This window comes from Electrona antarctica (genome assembly GCF_951216825.1).
Source record: "Electrona antarctica genome assembly, chromosome: 12".
Lineage (NCBI taxonomy): Eukaryota > Metazoa > Chordata > Actinopteri > Myctophiformes > Myctophidae > Electrona > Electrona antarctica.
The window spans coordinates 51,445,075-51,471,907 of record NC_136793.1 but is presented as its reverse complement, the minus strand read 5'-3'; the positions used below and the strand labels follow the sequence as shown (position 1 = coordinate 51,471,907).

Below are 26,833 nucleotides of genomic sequence, written 5' to 3'. Positions count from 1 at the left end.
CATTTTTTTCTGCACACAAAAGCCAGTTGTAGGAGTGGTTTACACCACTCAAAAATGTGAATGGATGAAAGTGATTTTTGGGCAATTTTGCGTGGGCTCTCAAAGTGTTAAAAAGACAAGAGGGGCAATGCAAATCAATTCGGAGGGTCCCCTTGGCATGAAACGGTTTGAGAACCAACCTGTGTTAAATTAAGCCTCTGAAATGTAAGGGAGTATCATCCATGTTAATGTGGACCCCGGTGACCTGCCCCCCCCCCCCCCTCTCTCTCTCTCTCTCTCTCTCTCTCTCTCTCTCTAGGAAGAGAACGTGTGTCTCCACTGGGCGGCGCTGTCGGGCTGCAGTGACGTTGCCCAGGCCCTGCTGGAGTCCCGCTGCGACCTGCACGCTGCCAACGTGCACGGAGACACCCCACTGCACGTGGCCGCCCGGGAGAACAGCCTGGACTGTGTCATGTGAGTGTCTCTCTCTCTCTCTCTCTCTCTCTCTCTCTCTCTCTCTCTCTCTCTCTCTCTCTCTCTCTCTCTCTCTCTCTCGTTGTTGCATGTTCAACTTGTTCATAGATTCATAGACTTGTTTGACAGTACTGTCAATGTGTAGCGATGAAAACCCCCCCCATAGCTTGACACGTCACATGCTACTTAACCCATTTTGACCTGAGATCAGATTCTAAAAATGTCTTCTACATCCTGACAGTTTTCTGAAAAAGCTATGTTTCTATGTCAGTCGTTCTTCAAAAATAGCAGACCTACAAGCTCGTAGCCCCCCCCCCCCCCCCCCCAAACAAAGACAAAGGACAGACAGTGGCCAGTTAGCACCACATTTAAGTATGAAAAGACACAAGACAGGTAATGGTCGTCAATTAACACAATTTCAGTATAAAAATAAATGAATACATATGCATGGTTCCAGGACAAATGACAGTGATGGGTCAATTTAACACGTTTCAGAATAAATGGTGCAAGCTGTAAATGGCATTGCTACGGCTACTATTCACAGACTTAAAGGACCACTTCACCACTTTTCAACATCTCTTCATTAGGCAGATTTTTTTTAAACCAGATTTGTTTTAAAATATATTTAGATTTTTATTATCGTGAGAACGATGGCTTCAACTTTTGCATTGCAACTTTTCAGGAAAAGAAAGCCTGCCGTTTCTATTAGCTTGGATTCACCATTGATGATGTCACTGGTGGACGGGTTTCTGAACTGCCCACAGCCTTCCTATGAGACACAGAGTAGGACAAAATTGTGGTGTTTTATCATGAACATTAGTTAGGACCAATTATAGGAAGAGAAGTTGAAAAGTGGTGAAGTGGTCCTTTAAGTTACAGACATGCTTGCAAATCGGTAGTCATGTGAGTTTCCTATAACTGCTTTGTATAAAGTATTCATTGTGGAAATCATTTTCAAGACTAAAGAGGCATATTAGTCCCCTAGTTCCCAGTAACGGAGGCATCAATAAAATGATACGGTCTAAATAAATTAATGTAGCCGGCGCCTAACCCTGCAATGCACCTGTGTCGCTTTAGCGGTGAACCACATTTAGACCTGACTTAGACATTTCAAAAATGTCTTCTAAATCCTGAAATACCTATGTTTCTATATCAATGGTGCTCAATATTTCATGTCAAGGACCTCCAAAAATGATATGTATTTTGCCGCCGACCCCCATCTGAAAATATGTTGTTCCAGGGACCCCCCGGAAGCAAAGATTTGAGTTAAAAACGTTCGCTCTGAAAGAATATACATTCAAAGATTTGCGCCACATTTTCACAAGCTCGTAGATCTGCTATTTTTCAATAGAGCTAAAGTATAACATAAACTGCATAAATTGCTTGAAACAGCAAAAGGGGTTCCCGCCCAGAATGGGTTAAAACACTATTTTAAACTTTAGCTGTTGAAAAATAGCAGATATACACCGAGAGCACCGAGTGCCATGCTACAAGCTTGTAGATCTGCTATTTTTTTTTTGAAAAGATCGTTCATAATGTACCCGTATAAATGTAATGGAGTCAAGTCACTCTGAACAAAATAACTTCATATTTGTAAATTATTTCCGTTTTAACCCATTTACGACGATTCTTACGATGTTTCTATGTCAGTGTTGCTCAACCTTTTTCATGTCAAGAACCCCCAGAATTATCTGTATTTGGCCGCGGACTCGCATCGAAAAATATGTTGTTCCAGGGACCCCCCCCCCTCCAGAAGCAAAGATTTGAGTTAACCCATTTTGGGCGGGTACCCCTTTTGGTGTTAGCATTATGTTATGCTTTAGCTACTGAAAAATAGCAGATCTACAAGCTCATAGCGCGCCACCGAGTGGCGCGCTACGAGCTTGTAGGTCTGCTATTTTTGAAAAATCGAAGAACGACTGACATAGAAACATAGCTTTTTCAGAAAACTGTCAGGATGTAGAAGACATTTTTAGAATCTGATCTCAGGTCAAAATGGGTTAAAAGCATTCGCTCTGACAGAATATATTGCAAGATTTGCGCCCCCTTTTTCAGGATTTAACAGATCTACAAGCCGCGCTATGAGCTTGTAGATCTGCTATTTTTCAACAGCTATAAGTATAACATAATCCTTAAAACACCAGAAGGGGTTCCCGTCCTGAACGGGTCTTCACTGTGAGTTGACTTGTTTTGTTGCTTCTACACTATTACAAAGAAGAACGCTGTGTCACCGCGTCAGGGGGATCGGATGCACACAGCCAGTCATGCGTGCGCGTGCGCACGCGCACACACACACACACACACACACACACACACGCACGCGCGCGCACACAGCAAGTGTTTCAGTACGTTAGACCTGTCACCATGCGCGCCTCTTACCGCTGGCGTGCGGTGCGCACTTGATGCCGGCCGGCCAGCTCTCTCTCTCTCTCTCTCTCTCTCTCTCTCTCTGGCCCTCTGTCTCTCTGTCTCTCTCTCGTCCTTGCCACCCTCGCTGTAGCCAGGGGAACAGCAGATGACTCAACCCCCCCCCCCCCCCCCTGTGGACCCAGCCACAGTGGTGCTGAGGACACTTTGGTGTTGCTGTGTGTGTGTGTGTGTGTGTGTGTGTGTGTGTGTGTGTGTGTGTGTGTGTGTGTGTGTGTGTGTGTGTGTGTGTGTGTGTGTGTGTGTGTGTGTGTGTGTGTGTGTGTGTGTGTGTGTGTGTGTGTGTGTGTGTGTGTGTGTGTGTGTGTGTGTGTGACTGTTGATCCTAGATCCATCCCAGCATCATCACACATTTCCTCATGCATTTATAATTAATGCATTTTTCTTCTTCTTCTTTTTTGTTACTTTTTACAAATATAAAGCTTTTGCTAAAGCTTTATATTCAGACAGTCACCATTGTTTTAGAGTTACAGTGCCATATTTCCTTTTTGAACCCATAGAGACCTGGAATGGATCTGTGTCACATTAGCATTTAACGACATTAACCATTATTTTATACTTATATCTGTTGAAAAATTGCAGATATACCGTTGTGCAAGCTCATAGCTACGAACTTGTAGATCTGCTATTTTTGAAAATGTGTGCAAATCTCTTGTTTGTATATAATTGTATTCTTTCACAGCGAATGGTTTTAACCCATTCAGGCCTGACGTCAAAATTAAAAAAAAAAAGTTTTCTAAATCATAATTTTCGGAAAGATTTGAGGCACATTTTAACGATTTTTCAAAAATAGCAGAACTACAAGTTCATAGCGCGCCACTCGGTGGCGCGCTATGAGCTTGTAGATCTGCTATTTTTCAATAGCTAAATTATAACAATGTTTAAAACACCAAAAGGGGTTCCCGCCCCAAAATGGGTTAATGGTTAATGTGGTTAAACGCTAACGTGACATGGATGCGTTCCAGGTCTCAATGGATTAACTCCTACAATTTGCTTCTGGGAGGGTCCCTGGAACGACATCATTTTAGATGGGGTTACGCGGCCAAATACAGATATTTCTGGGGGTCCTTTACATGAAAACGTTTGAGCACCACTGATGGATGATAGAGAGGGTTTTTCAGAAAACTGTCAGGATTTTAGAAGAACATTTTGTAGAATCTGGTCACAGGTCTTGACAGGTTAACTCAAATCTTTGCTTCTGGGCATCCCTTAGCCTGGGTAAACCCCTCCCCCCTCGCCAGATTTGCAAACCCTCCTGGCAGAATTAAATGTTGTCCAGCAGGGGGAGTGGGTTTACCCAGGCTAGGGATCCCAGGCATAAAATATTTTCAGTTGGGTGTCCGCGGCCAAATCTAGTACCTAACATGTACTGTATGCAGGGGCGGCCTTAACCCATTCAGGCCTGACCTCAAAATTAAAAAAAATACTTCTAAATCCTCCGGTTTTCTGAAATAAATATTTTCACGATTTTTCAAAAATAGCAGACCTACAAGTTCATAGCGTGCCACTCGGTGGCACGCTATGAGCTTGTAGATCTGCTATTTTTCAATAGCTAAATTATAACATAATGTATGTAACCACCAAAAGGGGTTCCCGCTCAAAATGGGTTAAAGGACAACTTTAGTTTTTTTCAACCAAGGTTCATGTTTTAGGTTTGTTATTAGAAAAAGTAAGAGATGAGTTGAGATGTTTTTGACAGGGGGGCGGGGGCATTCGAGCATGGGGCTAAATATGTATTTTTTTTTACAAAATGTTTAGCGATTTATTTTTGTATTATTTACTATAGTCCTATAGACCCCAATGAATTACATCTGGCCACAAAATATCACGAGATCTACTGAATGTGTCGAACTGACATATTGAACCTATGACACACATGCAGTGTGGCTTCCCCCCAGTAGGCCTCCTTCACATTCAGTAGATCCTGTGATCTTCTGTGGCCAGATATAATTTCCTGGGGTCTATTAGGACTATAGTAAATAATAAAAACATGAAATTGCCATAATATTCTATTTTTAAATACATATTTAGCCCCATGCTCGAATGCCCCCGCCCCCCTGTCGAAAACAGCTAAAATCCCTAAAATGAAAGAAAGCAGCACATGAAAAAAATGAACACTCATCTTTTACTTTCTCTAATAACAACCTAAAACATGAACCTTGGTTGAAAAAAACTAAAGTTGTCCTTTTAAGGATCGGGAGGCCCAGTTCATGACGTCATAATTTTAATAATTAATAGTAATTGTTATTTTTTTGTGTCAGTGTGTATTAACGGACTTCAAAGCATGAACAGCATACAGCACAGCCAAGTTGACTTTGTCTTGAATTACTGTATAACTGGGAGGCAGCATAGGCTATACAATGATCCAATCACAAGTCTCAGCGCTGCTAGTGCAGTGAGTGCACACACCGGGAAGTGGGAACAATTACAAACCAACAACACAGGTCAACGTGACATGACAGGTCAAGTACCTGCAGTGATTATTAGCTGCTGCCAACTAGTGGTAAGTGGACGTACAGGATGAGGCTCAATCATTGACTAGGCTGATTGGAAGGCTGCGATGCAATGCAATATTACTAATACTACTACAAATAATATTAATAATTACCCCCCCAAAAAATTAAATAAATATATGTAACTGGCGGCCCGGGGTCCACATGCGGCCCCCACTGTCACTTAATGTGGCCCGCAGGTTAATGTCAGAATGCTGATGTATTTTTTCCCGAGACATTGCCAAAGCATTTCCGGGGGTCCCCGGCCAAAAATGTTGAGAACCCCTGACCTGGTGTAATGTCCATGTCCTGTATTTATGTCCCCAACGCAGGCTGTTTCTGTCGCGAGGGGGCGACGTCACCCTGAGGAACCGGGACGGGGACACGCCCCTGGACTGCTGTCCCTACGGCTCCAAGGTGTGGAGCGCCCTCAACACCAACAAGAAGCTGACCGACGCCCGGAGAGGCAGGGACTGCCCCGGAGACAGGCTGCTGAGCAGGTATAGGAGAGGCAGGGAGACAGGCAGGTAGGAGAGACAGGCTGGTAGGAGAGACAGGCTGGTAGGAGAGGCAGGGAGACAGGCTGGTAGGAGAGACAGGCTGGTAGGAGAGGCAGGGAGACAGGTTGGTAGGAGAGGCAGGGAGACAGGCAGGTAGGAGAGACAGGCTGGTAGGAGAGGCAGGGAGACAGGTTGGTAGGAGAGGCAGGGAGACAGGCTGGTAGGAGAGACAGGCTGGTAGGAGAGGCAGGGAGACAGGCTGGTAGGAGAGGCAGGGAGACAGGCTGGTAGGAGAGGCAGGGAGACAGGCTGGTAGGAGAGGCAGGGAGACAGGCTGGTAGGAGAGTCAGGGAGACAGGCAGGTAGGAGAGGCAGGGAGACAGGCTGGTAGGCGAGGCAGGGAGACAGGCTGGTAGGCGAGGCAGGGAGACAGGCTGGTAGGAGAGGCAGGGAGACAGGCTGGTAGGAGAGGCAGGGAGACAGGCTGGTAGGAGAGACAGGGAGACAGGCTGGTAGGAGAGACAGGCTGGTAGGAGAGGCAGGGAGACAGGCTGGTAGGCGAGGCAGGGAGACAGGCTGGTAGGCGAGGCAGGGAGACGGGCTCTTCAGCTGGTAGGAGTAGGTGATACTGATAATTGTTATCGGTTCATTTCTGTCGCTTAGCCCTCAATTTGAGGGACCTGAATTCAGTCCCTCAAATCGAGGTCTTCGGTCTTTCAGTCTTACTTGTGTTTGACATTACAAAAAGGCTTTTTGTCGGTATCAGCCGAGAACGCGGGAGTCTATCCACCGTTAGAACGCCCTCAGCCCCTGGGAGATGGTTTGCAGAGCTAGAGCACCACACCTACCATCAGCTCACAGTACCTCACCGCACGACTTGACGCACCGAAGCCGCACTACGCTTTGTCAAGTGTCAATGCGAACACAATTGTTCCCTTGTTCGGGGGAGGGAAGGCGATATTTGTCAGCGCACCTGTCGGCAGGGAGCGTTAACCCATTCTGGGCGGGGACCCCTTTTGGTGTTAGCATTATGTTATGCTTTGGCTATTGAAAAATAGCAGATCTACAAGCTCATAGCGCGCCACCGAGTGGCGCGCTACGAGCTTGTAGGTCTGCTATTTTTGAAAAATCGAAGAACGACTGACATAGAAACATAGCTTTTTCAGAAAACTGTCAGGATGTAGAAGACATTTTTAGAATCTGATCTCAGGTCAGAATGGGTTAATTGGGGCGGGAGGAGTACTGTAGGTCGGAGGTGCTACATCCTCCCGGTGGAGGCTTTTGTCATCTTACCGTCCAAATCACATCGTAACGCTGTGTTTTGTCCTCCTCAGTGACATTTCCCGGGGCTACGAGGCCGTGCCGATAACGTGCGTGAACGGCGTGGACAGAGAGCCCTGTCCCGACAACTTCAAATACATCCCCGACAGCTGTGTCACGTCCCAGATGAACATAGACAAGGACATCACTCACTTACAGGTGGAAGATAAGCTCCACCGCTATATGCGAAATGGCACTACCGTGGGCACAGGGTGGTGGAAAATACGATATAGAATAGAGTAATGTTCTGTGCGACCAATACCTCTTCCAGTTGTCACTTTGGTCTGTAGCGAAACGGCACAAAGCTAGTTGTACGGGACATGCTCCTCGGAGGGTGTTGGTTGTACTAACTACACTATTTCGAGGGATGACTTCCGCACACCCGGTTCAGTTTTATAGCAGGTGCGTATAGGTCCTTTCGGCCTTCTTCATGCCTGAAGAAGGCCGAAAGGCCGAAACGTTGCTATATGACTCTTTAAAATAAAGTTCTTGAACCAGCAAGTGGCAGTGTGCGGGTCTCTCCTCCTTCCTCATAACTAACTACACTATGAAATCTTCTCACGCAAATTATTTAACTCTGAGGGTATCTCTGAGAGTTACAAATGCATACATTTACACGGAGGTCTTTACTGTGTAAGTGTAACGTCGGTTGTACTGAGTCTCTCAGTAGTGCTGCACGATTCTTGCTCAAACGTGAATCTCGATTTTCCTCCACAAGAATTGAGACCAAGATTCTCATCCCCCCCCCCCCCCCCCCCCCCCCATGAACATATGTATTGTCTGTAGTAGTTGCTGAATATGACTACGTTCAAAATGTGGCACCTAGTACCTAACTAAAGGAATTGGACAGCCAACTAGTGCTGCACAATTCTTGCTCAAATTTAGAAATGAGTGTGGAGTTTGCATGTTCTCCCCATGTCCCCTAGGGTAGGTACCCCCACAAAAAACATGCAGTAATCCTGGTCTCTAAACTACCTCCCCCTGGCCAGCCGGGGCGCCTGATGGAGGGGAAAAGAACTGGTCGGAATAACGTGTTCCTTCCACGCGCTACGTCCGACTAGTGAAACTCCCCCCTGTCAGGTGAAAAGAAGCAGCTTGCACTCCTCATGCATAGAAGGAAGCATGAGGTCAGTCCGCTGCCCCCCCAGGTTGGAAGTGTAGCGCCCAGGATTACATTAGATAATTGACACTGGGTGAAAAAAGTGGGTTGCAAAATCGAGGGATAAAAATTATAAGAGAAAAAAAATTGAAATGAGATCGCATAGGTGTCTGAATCTAGATCGCAATCTTTGTTCGATTGATCTCTCAGTTGAACTGTCGTTTTGAAACTCATATTTAAAAAAATAAATAAAATGAAATATTACATGACTTAAACGAATTTCTAATGGTCTCTTTTCAGCACTGTTCCTGCACAGACCAATGCTCATCCAGTACCTGCATGTGTGGTCAGCTTAGTCTACGCTGTTGGTATGACAGTGTAAGTTAGCCGGTGGAGGCGCACGCACGCACGCACACACACACACACGCACGCACACACACACTCTAGTATGCTGCTCAGCTGTGCCAAACTTGACTTTTTTTCCCCTCTCCTGTGTGTGTGTGTGTGTGTGTGTGTGTGACTGTGTGTGACTGTGTGTGTGTGTGTAGGAGGGTCGTCTCCCTCTGGACTTCTGCCAGAGGGAACCTCCGGTTCTGTTTGAGTGCAACCACGCCTGTTCCTGCTGGAGAAGCTGCCGGAACCGCGTGGTCCAGAATGGCCTCAGGTCTGAGCGTTACGAGCAGCGTTGTTTTCGTCGACTAAAACTATGACGAAAATCTTTCGTCGGCTATACCTTTTTTCACTGACGAAACTAATAAAATGTTTTTGTCAACAAATACAAACTAGACTAAAATGTTAGGAAGGCACTAGTGGACAAGAGATCCAGTATAAGTCATTTTACACTTGGTTGCATGCTGAAAATAGCAGATCTACAAGCTCACAACGCGTCGCTCTGCGGAGAATCGGCCATTACGACGGCATCAAGGCCCGCCAAAATACATTTTAGTCGACTAAATCAACTGTAGATTTAGTCGACTAAAGCTAGACTAACACTAAAACATTCCGGGTGACTAAAATGTGACTAAAACTAAATAAACTATTCAAGAGACTAAAACTAAATGAAAACTATTCAAGATAACTAACTGATTCACAGCGGTGGCAATTCACAGGCTGCACTGCCATGCTTTTAAGGGTGTGACAGTTAATCGAGCTAATCGTTTTAATCAATTGTAAAAAACAATTGACCATTTATCGATTAATAATCAATGCCTGTTTTTGGCATAAGCGAAAAGCTTCCAAAAAATGTCAGAAAATGGCAAAAGGTTAAAATGGCATATCTACAAGCTCACAACACATCAGCTCACAAGGTGGCACATCGTGAACTTGTAGATTTTAACTTATTTTTGCTTGAGTGGTTAATCGATGTGTTGGAAAAAAGTTATAAATACATTTGATTTCGTTGCACCAGTACAGTACTTACTTTACAAGGTACAAGCTTGTAGATGTGCTATTTAAGCCTTCTTAACTTGTGCAAACTTTCTAATCTAAAATATCTGAAAATGTCTTTCCCGAAAAGGGCAGGACGCCAGGCTGATTGAGACTAAGGACTGTAAGGGCCAGACCACACTATCCTGCCAATAAACGTAACAAATGTGTGCTGTAGTTACAAGCTAGCTAATGTAATGAGAGCCAAGGAAAGTTTTGTGTTCTTAAAACTTTCAATGTTTTTGATTGAACCTCAGTCTGCACCAGAAAGGGGATAGTCTCATAAAGTAGTTTATACTATCAGACATAGGTCAAATTGCATGTGAGTACAGGTTGAACTGTTGTCTTTGTCCTTTGATCAGGCTTGATTGACTGCAGGTGTGGTGTCAAAATCAAAGGAAAACCGACAGAAAAAGGCTTTCTACATCAACGTTTAGAGACGGCTCCATTTTCGTCACCGCTAAACCCCTTATCCCTAAACTTCTTTGCCTTTTTTTTTTTTTACTATTGTGCAAAACATTTTTGAATAATGGCCAGTCTACAAGGTCACAACGTATCAATGTAGATTGGCTAGTTGAATTATTCAGAAATGTTTTTCAAAATAGTAAAAAAAAGGCAAAGATATTTAGGGATAAGGGGTGTTAACTAATTTAAGATAAAGGAAGGATGGATGACCAATTTGTTAGAAAGACGGCGAGAAAGGCCAATTTGTTATGTAAATTTAAAGATTACATATTTACTAATTATGAATATGAAAAGCCCAATACCATAATGTCAGAGGAGGCAGCGTCTTAAAGCTGCTTTTAGAAACAGGACTCTCCAAATACCATTTTGGCGTGTAGAGATAACATTTGAATTATAAGCTAATAAATCGTCTTGACTCATTGTCAAGACCCATTGAGGAGAATTGGAAGAATGTAATCGTGTAAAAATACTCAAGTCAGAATGTACTTATTGTATCAGGCATGATGCCTGATGAAGGTCTGACGACCGAAACGTTGCTAAATAAAATCTAATCTCAAAGTGAAGACAGTGTGCGGGATTCTTTCTCTCTACTTAGGCCTCACTCAGACCTTTAAAACATTGATGCATGCTTGTTGTATGAATGTTGTGAGTGTCATGGCCGCCCCAATGCATTTCCAATGGAAGTCACATGGTTTGTAGTCCACATTTTGGACTACAAGCTGTTGTATGGCTTTCGGCTGTGTTTCGACTGCGCCCCTCCCCCTCATACAACACAAATGTTGTGTCAAACCATGTGACTCCCATTGGAAATGCATTGGGGCAAGCTGTGTCACACCCTTTGTATACAACAAGCATACAGCAATCTGTTGCGACCGTGTGAGTGAGGCCTTATAAGTTTAAAAGGCTTTACAATGCCAGTACAATAAGTACATTCTGACTTGAGTATTTTTACACGATTACATTCTTCCAATTCTCCTCAACGGGTCTCCAGCCAGAGTCCAGGCGATTTATTAGCTTATAATTCAAATGTTATCTTAATAGTTTATGGCTCTACACGCCAAAATGGTATTTGGAGAGTCCTGTTTTAATTACTTAGTTTCTAAAAGCAGCTTTAAGACGCTGCCTCCTCTGACATTATGGTATTGGGCTTTTCATATTCATAATTAGTAAATATGTAATCTTTAAATTTACATAACAAATTGGCCTTTCTCGCCGTCTTTCTAACAAATTGGTCATCCATCCTTCCTTTATCTTAAATTAGTTAACACCCCTTATCCCTAAATATCTTTGCCTTTTTTTTACTATTTTGAAAACCATTTTTGAATAGTTCAACTTTCTCTCTACTTATCAGTTCCTGTTATCCGACGCACCTGTCCATTGTAGGTGTGCATAAGGACCTTTTCTTATAGTTAAAGCCTTTTAAACCAAATATATATTAAACTTTATCTGTAATGTTATAATGTTAAACTTATAAAACTATAATCCTATATTAATAACTTTTTAAGGATAAATACTTTAGAGGGAATACTACAATACTTTAAGGAGTAAAAGAGTAAAAGTAAAAGTTTCACCTTACAGCAGGAAGAACCAAGACACGACGCAAATAAAAGAGTCCACACCAGCGCGTATTCTTTTCATAGGATTATAATGACCATTAATATTTCTTGGGGAGCAGAAATAGAACGTCCAAACACAGCATCGTAAAAAGTTCTCCCCCGAACAAATGTCCGGGACCATTATTTTATACTGTTATGAAAACCAAACAAACTCTGACATAGGAAGTAATCAATTTGAGTTCAAAGGTTAGACAAAAAGTGAATTATAGCGACACCTAGCGAGGCCTACTTGGGAAACGTGGCAATTTACTCTTCCGGTAAATTCCCGGAAGTGTGACCGAAGGGAATCGTAGTTCACAGTAAATGTAGTAAATGTAGTTCACAACCTAAGTTAAAGACAACCAGCTAACATGACTAGCAGACAATTTGTCTGCTCTGGCACCGTAGCAAGGCCAAATAACATGTTGTTCACCAGAGGGGCAGACAATCGGGAAACAAAACAATTCTTTATCTTCACGCCAGCTGGGGAAGAGTGAGATGTAAACTCAGTGGCACACAGGGCATGAAGATACAAAGGCATAGGGCAATATGGCATATGTAACGATTCATAATTATTGCAGGGCACACGTAAACAAATACACAAACAACAAATCTACAATTAATTATCCATCAAGGGGTATGTAACATTGTAATGTTGTAACACATGTAACATTTCAGTCACAGAAGTACACAGAGGTGACTTTAACCCATTTAGTTGAACCCATTTTTGTGTTATTTTTTTTGCTTTGTACAGTATATAGCAACGTAACAGTTTAAAAAAATAACGTAGGTCAGAATTTAGAATCATCCTCAGTCCTAATTTAGAACTGAGGACGATTCTAAAAACACCTAAATAGGTTAAATTATGCATGTACTTCTGCGTGTTTTCCTAGATATCGTCGCTGTCGGAAAAATAAACCTCATCTCCATAGTCTTAACTGTTTTTTTTGTAAATTAACTCCCTACAGCGTCACGCAAAAGTAGCAGATCCGCAAGCTCCTAGTGCAGCGCGAAGCGGCGCACTTTGAGCTTGACGATTATGTTCCTGTGAAATCTCCATTTTTCTAGATACGCAGGGAAGCTAAATAAAGTTGACCCTTTTTGTTCCCCCCCAGAGTGCGGCTACAACTGTACAGGACGCAGAAGATGGGCTGGGCGGTCAGAGCGATGCAGAACATCCCTCAAGGAACATTCATTTGCGAGTGAGAATTGGCACGAGACGACGAATACAATGAATACAATGTTCTTTTTGTTGTCGTCCAGTCTTCAAACAAAAGGCTACAGTAAATGTAAAGATGTTTTGGTTCCATTTGTACACTCGTTGGAGTTGCAGACCCGTAAGGGTTCATTTTGGTTCCTTACTATCTGTCATTTAGCTGGGAACACCCCCATATTTCAAACGTTGGCATTAACTGATGATTCCACAGGTATGTTGGGGAGATTATATCGGATGCAGAAGCTGACAGAAGAGAGAACGACTCTTTCCTCTTCACCCTTGACAATAAGGTGAAATAAATACTAATTTAAAGGTATATTCAGTGATTTGACTTAATTCAAATATCACTTATTTTTTCTTTTTAAGGAGTTCCTCCCTGTCCCCAGTGAGCCCCTGGGGTCAAAAAACCCTAGTTTCGGTTTGGGCTTTGGGTGGCAAAGCCTTCATCCAATCAGGATGAGAGGGGCCTTCCTCCAATCATGATCGAGTGGGGCGGGCCTTGGTGCACGTGCTGTTGGTCTGTTGTACTTCCCCCACTGTAGAGCGTGTGCATGAGCACATCTTGTTACCGGGGTGGACCAGGGTTTTTTCCAAATCACCCAAATCACTGAATGCTCCTTTAATGCTTTTATTAGGTTTTACAGTATTTATATAAATAATGACAGTATTTCGACATTCCTACAAAATCACTATACAATAAGAGCGCCCCTACCAGGGCCCAGGAAATGATTCCCCGTTCATTTTCCTCATAGACATTTCAAAAAGTATTTATTTAAAGACCTTTTAAGCCTCGTACAAAGCCAAGTCTTGTCGTGACAAATCATGACAACAAACACAATTTTTTGGGCCGAACAAATAATCAGGAAGAAGAAAAAAAACGGCAGGTTATCTTCTTTGTAATTATTTGTTTGGTCCAAAATATTGTGTTTGTTGTCATGAGTTGTCACAACTCGAGTTGGCTTTGTCCGTGGAGTAACCGTCTCTAAATAAATACTTTTTGAAATGTCTATGGGGAAAATGCATTGGGAATCATTTCCTGGGCCCGGCGTCGTCATGAAAGGGGGCGGGACTGTGACGCTCTGTACTTGTACAATAATGTACAATAACTGTATAGTTGTCCAGGTTTTCAACAAGGAATCCCTCTTTCATTGGCGTTTCACCTTGATTGCATCTAAACCCTAACATTTCACTTAACAAAAACCTAACCTTAAGTCCTTAACCTCACAGAAATTATGCCTAAACCTAACCTAAAAAAAAAGAAACCTGTCGATCCACGTGGGCGAAACACCTGGAGAAGAGACGCTCCCGTTTTTACAGAGGGTGGCATACTTCTTTCCAGTTCCAGTTCATTTTCCCATAGTTTTGATTTGATTGGCCGAACCGGAAACCAATGAAAGGACGGTGTCATGCGTGTTTCCGTTTTAATCCAATCAAACAAAGCTATGGGCCCCGCCCGCTGCTGTCGAGCCAATCAAACAAAAGCTATTGTGGGAAAACGTAGTAGAATAGGGAACGAATAATACCACCTGCTGAAAAGCGGGACTACAGTTATGCTTAACCCATTTTGGGCGGGAACCCCTTTTAGTGTTTTAAACATTCTGTTATAATTTAGCTATTGAAAAATAGCAGATCTACAAGCTCATAGCGCGCCACCGAGTGGCGCGCTACGAGCTTGTAGGTCTGCTATTTTTTTAAATCGTGCAAATATTTATTTCAGAAAACTGGAGGATTTAGAAGATTTTTTTTTAATTTTGAGGTCCGGCCTAAATGGGTTAAATGATTAAAGGACCACTTCACCACTTTTCAACCTATCTTCATATAATAGGTCTTCACTAATAATCATGATAAAATGGCACCATTTTTTCCTACTCAAGTCTGTGTCTCATAGGAGGGCTGTGGGCAGTTCCGAAACCCGTCCACCAGTGACATCATCAATGGGGAATCCAAGCTAATAGAAACTGCAGGCTTTCTAGTCCTGAAAAGTTGCAATGCGAAAATGGAAGCCATCGTTCTCACAATAATACAAATCTGAACATTTTTGTAAAGAAATCTTGTTTAAAAATAAATCTGCCTAACGATGATGTCACTGGTGGACGGGTTTCTGAATTGCCCACATCCCTCCTATGAGACACAGCCTGAGTGGAAAAATTGTCATTTTATCATGATTATTAATGAAGACCTATTATATGAAGATAGGTTGAAAAGTGGTGAAGTGGTCCTTTTTAAAGGCCCTTTTATTGTCATCAGTTTTACTACTTTTTATTGATTATTATTATAGATTTCTTGATCCTCCTTCCATCTACAGTCAATGAAAGCTCTAATGAGAAAGTAATGAGTAAAAAAAACGCTGTGTGTTTGCTCCCCCCCCCACCCCCACCCCCGAAGGTGGGCGACGTGCACTGCATCGACGCGCGTCTCTTCGGCAACGTGGGTCGTTTCGTTAACCACCTGTGTGAGCCCAACCTGCTGGCCGTGAGAGTGTTCACCATGCACCAGGACCTGCGCTTCCCCAGGATAGCCTTCTTCTCCAGCAGGCCCATCCTGGCAGGCCAACAGATTGGGTGAGTGGCATGTGTTGTTGTTGTTTTTTTGGCAGAAAATTTAAGATTTTAGTTTAGTCATAGTCTTTGGACTAAAACTTAATTTAGTTTTAGTCACATTTTAGTGTGTCACAAATGTCAAAATGCTGTGTTACAAGTAAAAGTCTGGAATTCAAAATGTATACTTGTATACTTGTAGAATACAAGTAGAAAGTACTCATGCGGAATGTCCCATTTCACCATTTTTCAAATGTATACAAATCTTTTGAAAAATGAGATTTGTTTTTTATACACGAAAATGTTTTCCTTAAGTTCAGTCCGATAACTCACAAATAGATTTAACCAATATTTATTATAGAATGAATACAAGTGGGCATATCATATTTTATCTTGGCGTTCGGCCCTGCTACCTTTTTCTCCCTGCTTGGCACAATTATACAGCCATCATTAAACATTAAGAGCAGGGAGAAACATATACAACTAGATATATACAACTTGCGTGTTGCACACAAGTAGGCCTACTAGTGCGCAAGTACTGTCATCCGCTACTTTCAAAACTTTCAAATCTCAGCCTCTCTGTGAAATATTGGTTTCAATATTGAATTATTAGGTTTAGCTATGTGCTACATACCTAGTCATTGGAGTTAAAAAAAATCACACCCGTGTGAACTGAGTGGTGTAAGGTCTTATATAGCCTGATCAGCTGTGGTCTGACGTAATGTCTGACGTAATGAAATCACACCCGGGTGAACCGGGTGACCGTAGCAACCATGCTCATTTTTTGGTACGAACAGACAGACAGATAGACAGACAGACACGTAAACTAACAAAGCCAGTCGTAGGAGTGGTTTACACCACTCAAAAAATTGTATTTTGAAGTATGGTAAAAGCTTCTATCTATAAAAGAAATACAGTCCCATCGGTTTAGAGGTGTCCAGGATCCACTTGTAGTTTCTCAAAGAAATATAAAACATGGATATCAGTTGAAAAGTTATATATGTTATCACGTATATAGTATAATATTATTTATTTTAAACCTTCAATAACCTTGCTTTAATTTTGGATTATAGTGATATCAATACTAAATCATAGTAATAGGTGTCTCTAACTCATTACGTCATACGCAGCCACGGCATACGCATAAAACGATCCAAGTAACCACAGTATACTACTTTTCAACTTACAAATGACATATACATATATACAACTTACATACATGTATATATGTAATCTGAAACCAATGCCATATCAAGCACAAATTAATCATTACATGAAGATATGTACCAATGCCAGGGTATAACTGGCTCTCGATGGTGACGTAATAATGATATGTTTCAGTGTCGGGTGGATTCAAGGTAATGCCCCTATGTATACATGTATGTAATCTGAAACTAATGCCATATCACCAAGCACAAATTAATCATTACGTCATACGCAGCCACTGACATACGCATCGGGGCACCGGACAAACAACATTACTTGCACGCTCTGCTTGCGCAAGTAACAACAACCCCCCCCCCCCCCCCCCCATGGGGAACAGAATAGCAGAGCCCACCGGTGGGAGCGAACCGTGCATAACAAGTAAGACGCGCGAACGCGGGAAGCGAACGCAGCTCGTAAATTGCAAAAACAACAATTAGAATAAATTAGGTAATTGTTGTAAGTTTTTTTTAAGTTCTCTTTTTTTGTTTAAGATTTTTTTTAAGTTAAGTTTTTTTTTAAGTTTTTCCTTTTAAAGTTTTTCCTTTTTAAGTTTTTTTTTTTTTTTTAAGTTAAGTTTTTTTTAAAGTTTTTCCTTTTAAAGTTTTTCCTTAAGTTTTTTTTTAAAGTTTTTTTTAAGTTAAGTTTTGTGTGCGTGCGTGCGCGTGCATGTGTGTGTGTTTTTGTGTGTGATACAGCTGCGCCCTCTGGTGGTGGGCGGGTGGTGTTACAGCGTGACACACACACACACACACACACAGACAGGATCTGCTGGGTCTCATAGTAAATGCTCACTGCGTTCGCAATCACTGCGTTCGCAATAACTAACAGGAACCATGTGCAGAAGGAAGGCAGGAAGAATACAGTCTTAGGTGAGCTTAAATGCCCCTCCCAATTGGTCAGTCAGCCACATCAGCATATGACATGTGGGTCTTGCAAACACTGTACCCACATAGTAATGCAGCGTATTAACCAAGGGGCCAGTGAGGCTATTCAACGTTGAAGCTCTGGGCCCTAGTGGTAGGAGGAGGGACTACAGGCGGACCCGTGTATTCATGACCGGGAAACCCTGTGCAGCTGGGCTTTAACATTGAGCGCTCGGTTGCACTTCCGCATTTGACCACCAAAGTTTGGTGGTCAAATGCGGAAGTAGACGTCCTGAGACGGTACTTCCGGCAGTCTTCTGGGTGCTTCAAAACGCCACTGAGCAACTTCCACTGACATGAATAGCTGGGGGGGGCGGAGCTTCGCGCCAATTCAGTCTCTATCCTTTTATATACTCTATGGTATTAACCCCTCGAGTATATGTATGCGCCCTTGAGCACAGCATGAGGCCGCTCGAGTATATCTGACTGAACTAACTCCGCACGCTACGTATCATTTTGTTTTTCTTGACCACAAATGTTAAGAATCTAATTTAGATTTAGGCAGACACCAGGTTCATTGTTCAGCAAGGTATCCTATCATTTCAAAGTCCAGATTGATATTTATTAGCAGATTGCTTAGACAGATGCTCGGCTCATGGTTTACCCGGTATCGTAGTTACTTGAGGCGCTATACGCTGTTCTCTCTGGCTTCTATTTAGTACAGTAATGTGATTATTTATCTTCTCTTTATTGTCAAGTCGCTCTGGATAACACCCGTCTGCTTAACCCATTTTGGGCGGGAACTAGGGCATTCACTTCTAGTAATTTTTACTAGTTGTTTAACTACCTATTATGTAAAAAAAAAAAAAAATCTTTTTTAGAAATAAATATTTGTACATTTAAAAACTGTACATTGGTGACTATAACTATAATCTACCTGATCTTGAGGCCTACAAAACCGGGAAAAAAAAAAAAAGAAACTATGGCCCTGTTCCCATTTTTGTCCTGCCTTCAGGTTTGACTACGGCGATCACTACTGGAGGATCAAGAACAAGTTCTTCAGCTGCCAGTGTGGCTCTGCAAAGTGCCGTTACACGTCCCCCAACAACGGCGTCCAGGCAGGCCACAACTCCTGTTGAGACGTTGAGTGGCACAACGAACGCCTGCAGTTCTGCTGCCAGATAGATGGATAAGAGGCACGACTCACTTGAAAACCCAACTCCCCTCCAGGCACGTGCACATATAGACATCAAAGGGGGCTGGCTTGAGCCACTGCCCTTTTTTCCCCCCGTCTGTAAAAAAAAAAACTGCCCTCTCCCGACCATGAATGAATGCAGCATTTACTACGGTGAAAGAAATGCAAATGCCCCTCCATGCCATAATACCCATTCAGGGAGAATTGCCTTGTTCCCCGAATTCTCCTGAACTTGAACACAGCATTTTCCGGTGAAAGAATTTGTTTAGGAATCCATGTCGTACGCCGCATCTCCGGTAGTTAAAAGGGCATTCCACTCATTTTCAACATTTTACTATGTCATTAATATACCTTAGAGCTGTTTCCTAGAACTGTAATTATGAAACAAATCATTAACATGGTGAAACACATCTTGATGTCATCAAGATGTGTTTCACCATGTTAATGATTTTTTAGTTCTAGGAAACACAGATTGGGGGGACTTTTTATTATTTCCACACAACAGCTCTAAGGTATATTAATGACACATAGTAAAATGTTGAAAATGAGTGGAATGCCCCTTTAAAGAGTGCAGGGTTTCGCCTCGAAAATAGCGGATCTGGGATGCATTGAGAGCTTGTAGATCTGCTATCTTCGCAAAAACAATTCTTTGCAAAAAACTGCCCTTTTGAGGGAACGTCAGCCCCCTGCCTCTCTAACATTCTCTGCACGTGCCTGCTCCCTCCTAGCTAGTTACTAACAGTTTGTTCTTTGAGAGATCCTCAAAGAACAGCACGTAGATCAGGGGTGGGCAACTGGCGGCCCGGGGGCCACATGCGGCCCCCACCTTCACTTAATGCGGCCCTCAGGTTAATGTCAGAATACTGATATAATATTGGTTTCAGCTGTTACAATTCCACGACATGCAAACATGACCCGCTTTAATGACTTCAGTCTAAATTAGTAGCTCAATGCTCAACACGCGTATAATTAAAGGCATTTGGAATTACTTAAAAATGTTCATTTTCAGGATTCCAATTAAAAAATAGCAAAAATGTAAGATTTCAATTCGAATATAGCAAAAATAGCCGATCTACAAGCTCAAAACGCGTCGCGCTGCGACGCGTTTTGAGCTTGTAGATCGGCTATTTTTGCTACGACAGTAATACATGGCCCTAGGGTGTGAGTGTGGAAATATAGTGGCCCTCTCCATCGTCAAAGTTGCCCACCCCTGACGTAGATCCTTAGGATTCATCTCTAGAAAATAATACGCAACGGTTTCCAGACATGGCCCATGTGGTTAAAATACTTGTGGAGGTGCTAACCAGGGCCAATGAGACTCTGATGAGTAGGTTTTTGCCATCCTCATCTTCTCTAATTTGTACAGACTGAAGATGAAGAAGCCCTGAAGTCAAATCTGGGTCTGTGGAGGTAGTGCAAAATGTGTAATGTGTTGTACAAAATGCATAACTCGCTTTCATCCACTGTCTGCCTGTATGTCCTCAATGTGACCATCACTCCAACTTGTCGTAATGGAAAACATGTTTCAAAAACCTTTCAAAAAATAGCTAAATTAGACGATTTACAAGCTCACATTGCCTCACAATGGGTCGCATTGTGGCGAGCTTGTCGATGGCCTATTTATTTATTATTTGTCGTATGAGAAGTATAGGGCTTAACCCATCCAAAACCGGGAAAGCATCACAGTCATACGATTTTTGCGTTGGCTATTCAAAAAAATGGCAGATCTACAAGCCCACTATACTGATTTTTTTACAGTGGTTGACCTGTCTGAAAAACACAAGTGTAATGCAAATGCGTGTGTGTGTGTGTGTGGGGGGGTGTCCTTTTGTTAGACGTAAGAAGGAGGGAGGGGGGGGGGGGGGGGGCACAAAAAAGGATGGTAATAATCTCTGCCTAAAGGTTTCCATGAACACGCATCCATTCCCTGTTGAACCTTCCCTGTGCCAAACTGGCCAGTTGCCATTATAAGGCTTCGATATCACAGATATTACCCGAGATGAGTCTGATTTAGTTGTTTTAAGCGGTGCCTGTGTATTGCATCCCGTCTGCTACCAGTGAATGTCAACGTCTGCTGTCCTATCAAAAGGCAGTGCAACGACTGCACGATTATGTTTATAGCACGGTACTGCTCAACCGTTTCTGGATCAGGACATTAACCCACTTCAAACAATCAATCGATGGATCGTTGATCAATACACTAAAGTAGTGAACACACAATTTTTCAATTGTTTTAAAGAAAATACGAAATAATATATATTTTAATATTAATGTTCTTACTAAAATCTTAGTATTTGCACAGCATAGCACATTTCAACAACCAGGCAATTCAAGTTATTTTTGCATTAAGACGGCGCATAAGAGAATGCAAAAGCGAGCAACATTGAAAAGGACGTCTGTAAAGACAAAATAAGAGCGTAAAATAGTGCACGAGAACCTCAGTAAAATGCAACAGCAAACACTGACTTGCAGTTTTCTGGAGGTTTGTTCCAGATGTGTGGTGCATAAAAAACTGAATTTAAAATTGAATGCATTTTGCACACGATGGAAAGACGGCATCAGCTCATTTGTCTATTTGAATTGCACTACAACGTTCACAGTGCTGAGATCATACAGAGATGGATAAGATATCATCTGAAATGTGCCTGACAGAAAATATAAATCGGTGAAAGTTGTTGACTTGGAAAAATCCCAATCAGAGCATCCTTTTTTTTTTTTTTTTTAAGATATTTTTTTGCGGCTTACGCCTTTTATTGGTTTTTGAAGGGACTAGACAGTAGGCTGACAGGAAACGGGAGAGAGATGGGGGAAGACATGCAGTAAAGGCCGTGTCGGGCTCGGGAGTCGAACCCGCGGCACACTGCGACTGGATTACCAGTCGGGTGCCCAGACGGTTACGCCACCGCCTGGGCAATCAGAGCATCCTTAACCCATTTCTACAAAATGTCGTTTTACAAATGTCTTCTAAACAGTTTTCTGAAAAACCTAATCTATGTTGCTATGTCAGTGGTGCTCAAACTTTTTCATGTCACGGACCCCCCCCCCCCCCCCCCAACTGATGCATTCAGTTCCAGGGACCCCCAGAAGACTTGAGTTAAAAATGTTTGCTTTAAATATACACTGTCTATTGTCTAATCTATATAATATATATATATATATATATATATATATTATACATTTCAAAAAGAAAAATCACAAATATATCTGCTATTTGTGATACACAGATGCTTTCCCAATTTTATAGGATAAAGGAAAATGCCTACCACACCCTAAGGGCCGACACTAATGATGCAACGTTTCATTTTAGTGGGCTTTTGTTGATGCAGTCATGTTTTTACCAGACAATATTCTGATTTATGAAGCTTTTTTTAATCACGTCTAATTGGCAATTAAAATGTTTTTAACACGCCTTTTGTTGTTTTGTTTTCTTTTGATGGTCTGCACCAAGACGTGCCTGTTGGCTTTCTTTTTCATAACCAACCATATGTTCTCTTTGCGCACACAAAATGATTAATGTGAAAGCTACATGAATGTAATTCTCAATACATTGCCCCGATAATAGCAAGCCCTGAACTGGCTTGAAATCAACCGGGGCGACAATTAAAATACACACACAAACTGCCCCAGTGCCCGCTATGCATATATGCAGATATTTGCTGGCAACAAGCATTTCCCTTTGGCAACCCCGCCCAGCATGGGTGCACAGAATGCTTCTGTCATTCATGTAATGGGAACTGATAGTTAAAAGCAAAGGGGGGTGGGGGGAAGGAGGAACTGGGGGGGGGGGGGGGAGGGAGAGAAAGGAGGAGGAAAGAAAGAGGGAAGGGGGAGGAGAGAGAGGGAGGGAAGGGGGATGAGAGAGGGAGGGAAGGGGAGAGGAGAGAGGGAGGGAAGGGGGGAGGAGAGAGTGAGGGAAGGGGGGAGGAGAGAGAGAGTGGGAGGGAGGGAAGGGGGGAGGAGAGAGAGGGAGGGAAGGGGGGAGGAGAGAGCTTTCTCCACTTTTCCTCCCTGATGCTATGGATACAGACACAGACGGCACAGGTGGAGCCATGCACTGACTGGCGTCTTTTCGGTCACGTGGGTCGATTCATAAGGAGCACTAGTGGGTTGTGTGTGTGTGTGTGTTGGAGAAAGTGTGCTCACATTAGTACATGTCAGTGATTTACAGCGGATTTCCTGAACGCTCCCGAGAACTGGGGGTTAAAAAAAAAAACCAAACAACGGCCGGGGTGTGTTCTCCATTTGTTGAATCGTGAGAGACTTTTTGATGCTTGTGCAACAACAACAAACATGGGCTAAAACCAAACCCGCATCGTGAAATCAGTCGAGGAGGATTGGATGTACACAGACGGAGGAGCCAGAATGCTGAATCTGTTTATGTCGCCTGTCGGGGATCGTTCGCCAGAACGCTGCTGAGTGCTGACTGCTGCTGTGCATTCATTCATTCTCCAAGCAGCCTCCACACGGCACGGATCGTCTCCTCCGCTGCGTGACGACGTGAAGGGTTTTTTAGATTGCTGCACATTTTGTATGTGTTAAACTCGCAGTTTGTTTTGTGTTTTTTTCTTCATCCCGGCCGTGTGTGTGTGTGGGTGGGGGACTTGTTGGAATATAATAACGCACTGTCTGAGCTCTTATTTATGATGAGGTGATCGGCCAAGCCAGATGGAAGAAAAACACCCAAGGAAGGAAAATGATGCATCATGGAATTTGGAAATATAAACTTTCTCGGTCGTCTAATTCCGCATAATTTTGAAATATGGGGAATTATTAAAAGCATGGGGAAGAAGAACAAGAGAAGGGCGAGAACAGGCAGACGCTGCTGAGATCAGACCCACATTTTTTTCCTCCTAATATTTTTTTGTTTGTTGAATGTTTGAATGAATATTCCCTTCTTGGACATATATTACGCACGCCTAAAAGGAACTCGTGGCTACACACCGGGGACAACTGTGCGTGTTGTGATGCGTCTTCTCCACCCGTTGTACTCTAGCGTCAGTTTTGATCTCTCCTCCGAAGCTGCAAAATCAGCGCCAGCTATTCCATTCTTCCAGACGAAGAAATGGCTCGCTTCGATCAAGACGAGCCGCACATGTCGGCGAGCCGGTACGGAGGCGCCGGTCCGCCGGGCCCGCCGGGGAGAGGGGGAAGCCGGCAGGCGGGCGGCGGAGGCCCGCCGGCCGCCGGCCAGAGAGTGTACAAGCAGACCATGGCCCAGCGAGCCCGGACGATGGCCATCTACAACCCCATCCCCGTCAAACAGAACTGTCTCACCGTCAACCGGTCCCTGTTCATCTTCAGCGAGGACAACTTCATACGGAAATATGCCAAAAAGATCACCGAATGGCCATATCCTTAATCATGCTGTCTTTATCCAAGACTATAGCCTATACCCTAGTTGGCTATACGTTAAAGTTGATTATAACCTAATAATTGGACATGTTCTGTCTTGTATATTGCGATGCATGGCGTGTTGTTGGCATATGTTTTGGTGCAATGATAGTTAAAAGCATACATCGCTATATATATATATATATATATATATATATATATATATATATATATATGACATAAGTTGCTAGTTTTCAGTCATGTAGGGGTGGTGCCCTTTGAGGTGTGTTGTTGCATGATTTTTTTTAAATAATTTCTTTATATAGTTTAAGTTGAGTCTATATGCACTGCTGCTGCTATATATTTGGAGTGTAAAGTTGACCCTTGAAGGCAGTTGTTTAATAGGCTCTCTCTTTCCTTGTGCTATATCCGATTATTATTATTATGGTTCTCTGATGGATGCGTATAGCCAGCCGGCCGGTCTGTATAGGCGCTGTCCATGGTGCTAAATCACCATGCTGCAAAAACAGAGGCGATATCACCATCAGTCAGCGAGCTGCTGTTGTTGTGCGTGGGTGTGTGACACCAAACCAAACCAAACAATGCATTAAATATGGATGCCAGTCATTCCGTTAACGTGGATATATAGGCTACTGGCACGCATATTGAGTGTTTCTGCAACAGTGGACGATAGTGGACATGACACCTGTTAGAGTTCCACCTCTCTAGTCTATACGAGTCCTGACTCATCACACGTTTTCCTGCCTCTACACTGTGACGCAGATTCGGGACTTTTTTCTTTCTTTCTTTCTTTCTCCTCGTGTTTTGTTTTGTTGGGAGGAAGTGAACCGCGAGGGCCCTTTTCTTTGGTTTTAAATCAATGAATGCCCCACAAGGTGTAGTAATTAATTCACATTACGCATGTGTAATGGCCTCCATTACTTACATAATAACTGGTTGGTTAAACTCGGTGCTGAGCAAACATTTATCAGCCATTGACTTTAGCAGAGCATTACTGAGAACCCCCCCCACACACACACACAGTCTTGTCTGTAAGCAGACTAATCATGGCCTATAAGTGCAGACAGTAGGGTCTGCTGCTGCTCCTAGCTAGGCCAGAGCTGCACATGTTGTCCTCTGTTTCACATCTCCTGGACACATTGTCTACTAATACAGAACAGGGGGAGGGTATGGGGGGGGGGGGGGGGGGATGATAGTCCTATAATAAACAAGCAGTGCACTTCAAGGAGAAACGACAATCTTTGTTTTATCACCGCCGACTCATAATCATTTCTTTTTGGGCAGAGAGAACACCCCCATATTGCAAAAAAAATTGTAAGGGAAAATATAGCAGACCCTATCAGTGCTTGTAATAGGGGGGGGGGGGGGGGGGGGCGTTGTTTATGGTGGCTTTTTCTTTTCCATTAGATTGTTTCGATCTTGCGTGGCAGTGCCTGGCACATTTAGTACTGTACTGCTAATACTCCTAAGAAACTATTTTGTTATCTGCTTTTCTGCTTATATAATGTATGTATGTATGTATGTATGTATGTATGTATGTATGTATGTATGTATGTATATATATATATATATATATATATATATATATATATATATATATACATATCACATACACAGCCTAGTCATCCTATCGTCAATTATACGCGTGTCTCCCTTAACTCTCTCTCACTCCATTTGAGTACATGATTCTGGCCACCATCATAGCCAACTGCATTGTGCTGGCCCTGGAGCAGCACCTGCCAGCCTGCGACAAGACCCCCATGTCAGAGCGCCTGGTGAGTACGAGTATACACCCTGTCTTCACTGCACTTATACACATTTAGGCCCGACGTCAAATGTTGGCTCTGAAAGAATATATATTCAAAATGTTGTGCCGCATTTTTTCCATTTTTCAAAAATAGCAGACCTACAAGCTCATAGCGCTACGAGCTTGTAGATCTGCTATTTTTCAATATCTCAAGTATAACATAATGCTTAGTTAAAACACCAAAAGGGGTTCCCGTCCTGAATGGGTACATCCCCCACTACTAGGTCAGTGGTTCCCACACCTTTTTTTTCATGTCAAGGACCCCCAAATTGACAATCATTACCCCGCGGACCACCCCGCGGACCCCCCCCCCCCCCCCCCCCCCCCATAAGAGAAGATATGTACAGCTCTAGCAGTGATTCTCAGCCTGTTTAATTTCAAGGACCCCCCCCCCCCAGTTTGATTAGTATACGGACGCCCATTTAATTGCATTTCTATCTCTGGGACCCCCCCCCCTCCCCCCAATGTGTGTTGTAAAAATCGAAGTTAATTTAACTCTGTGGAGCGTACAAATGTGTGTACACTCTCTGAGTTACAGACACATAAGGGTCCATTTGGTTCCTAATTATCATTTAGCTGGGGACCCCCTGGAACTCTCTCAAGGACCCCTAGGGGTCTCCCGGACCCCACTTTGGGAACCACTGCCCTAGGTGACATGTAACAGTATAAGGTTACTGCACATATAGGGGCCTAGGTGACATGATGTAACAGTATAAGGTTACTGCACATATAGGGGCCTAGGTGACATGATGTAACAGTATAAGGTTACTGCACATATAGGGGCCTAGGTGACATGATGTAACAGTATAAGGTTACTGCACATATAGGGGCCTAGGTGACATGATGTAACAGTATAAGGTTACTGCACATATAGGGGCCTA

General features: G+C 43.1%; 2 protein-coding genes across 2 annotated transcripts in view; both read left to right on the top strand.

Moving 5' to 3' along the window:
* The window catches only part of LOC306934685 (histone-lysine N-methyltransferase EHMT1-like), a 60,770-nt gene extending 41,611 nt beyond the window's left edge, over window positions 1-19,159 (top strand). Inside the window, exons 15-23 of the mRNA XM_079517365.1 lie at window positions 299-453; window positions 5,705-5,872; window positions 7,207-7,351; window positions 8,592-8,669; window positions 8,840-8,955; window positions 12,892-12,978; window positions 13,204-13,282; window positions 15,378-15,553; window positions 18,614-19,159. Coding sequence (XP_079373491.1) covers window positions 299-453; window positions 5,705-5,872; window positions 7,207-7,351; window positions 8,592-8,669; window positions 8,840-8,955; window positions 12,892-12,978; window positions 13,204-13,282; window positions 15,378-15,553; window positions 18,614-18,737 — 1,128 coding nt within the window. The 3' untranslated portion in view covers window positions 18,738-19,159. The remainder of the gene's footprint in view (window positions 1-298; window positions 454-5,704; window positions 5,873-7,206; window positions 7,352-8,591; window positions 8,670-8,839; window positions 8,956-12,891; window positions 12,979-13,203; window positions 13,283-15,377; window positions 15,554-18,613) is intronic.
* Window positions 19,160-23,407: 4,248 nt separating this feature from the next.
* The window catches only part of LOC306934453 (voltage-dependent N-type calcium channel subunit alpha-1B-like), a gene marked incomplete at its 3' end in the record, with an annotated part of 212,124 nt that continues 208,698 nt past the window's right edge, over window positions 23,408-26,833 (top strand). Inside the window, 2 exon segments of the mRNA XM_079517021.1 lie at window positions 23,408-24,142; window positions 25,815-25,920. Of these exon segments, the coding sequence (XP_079373147.1) occupies window positions 23,856-24,142; window positions 25,815-25,920 (393 nt within the window). The 5' untranslated portion in view covers window positions 23,408-23,855.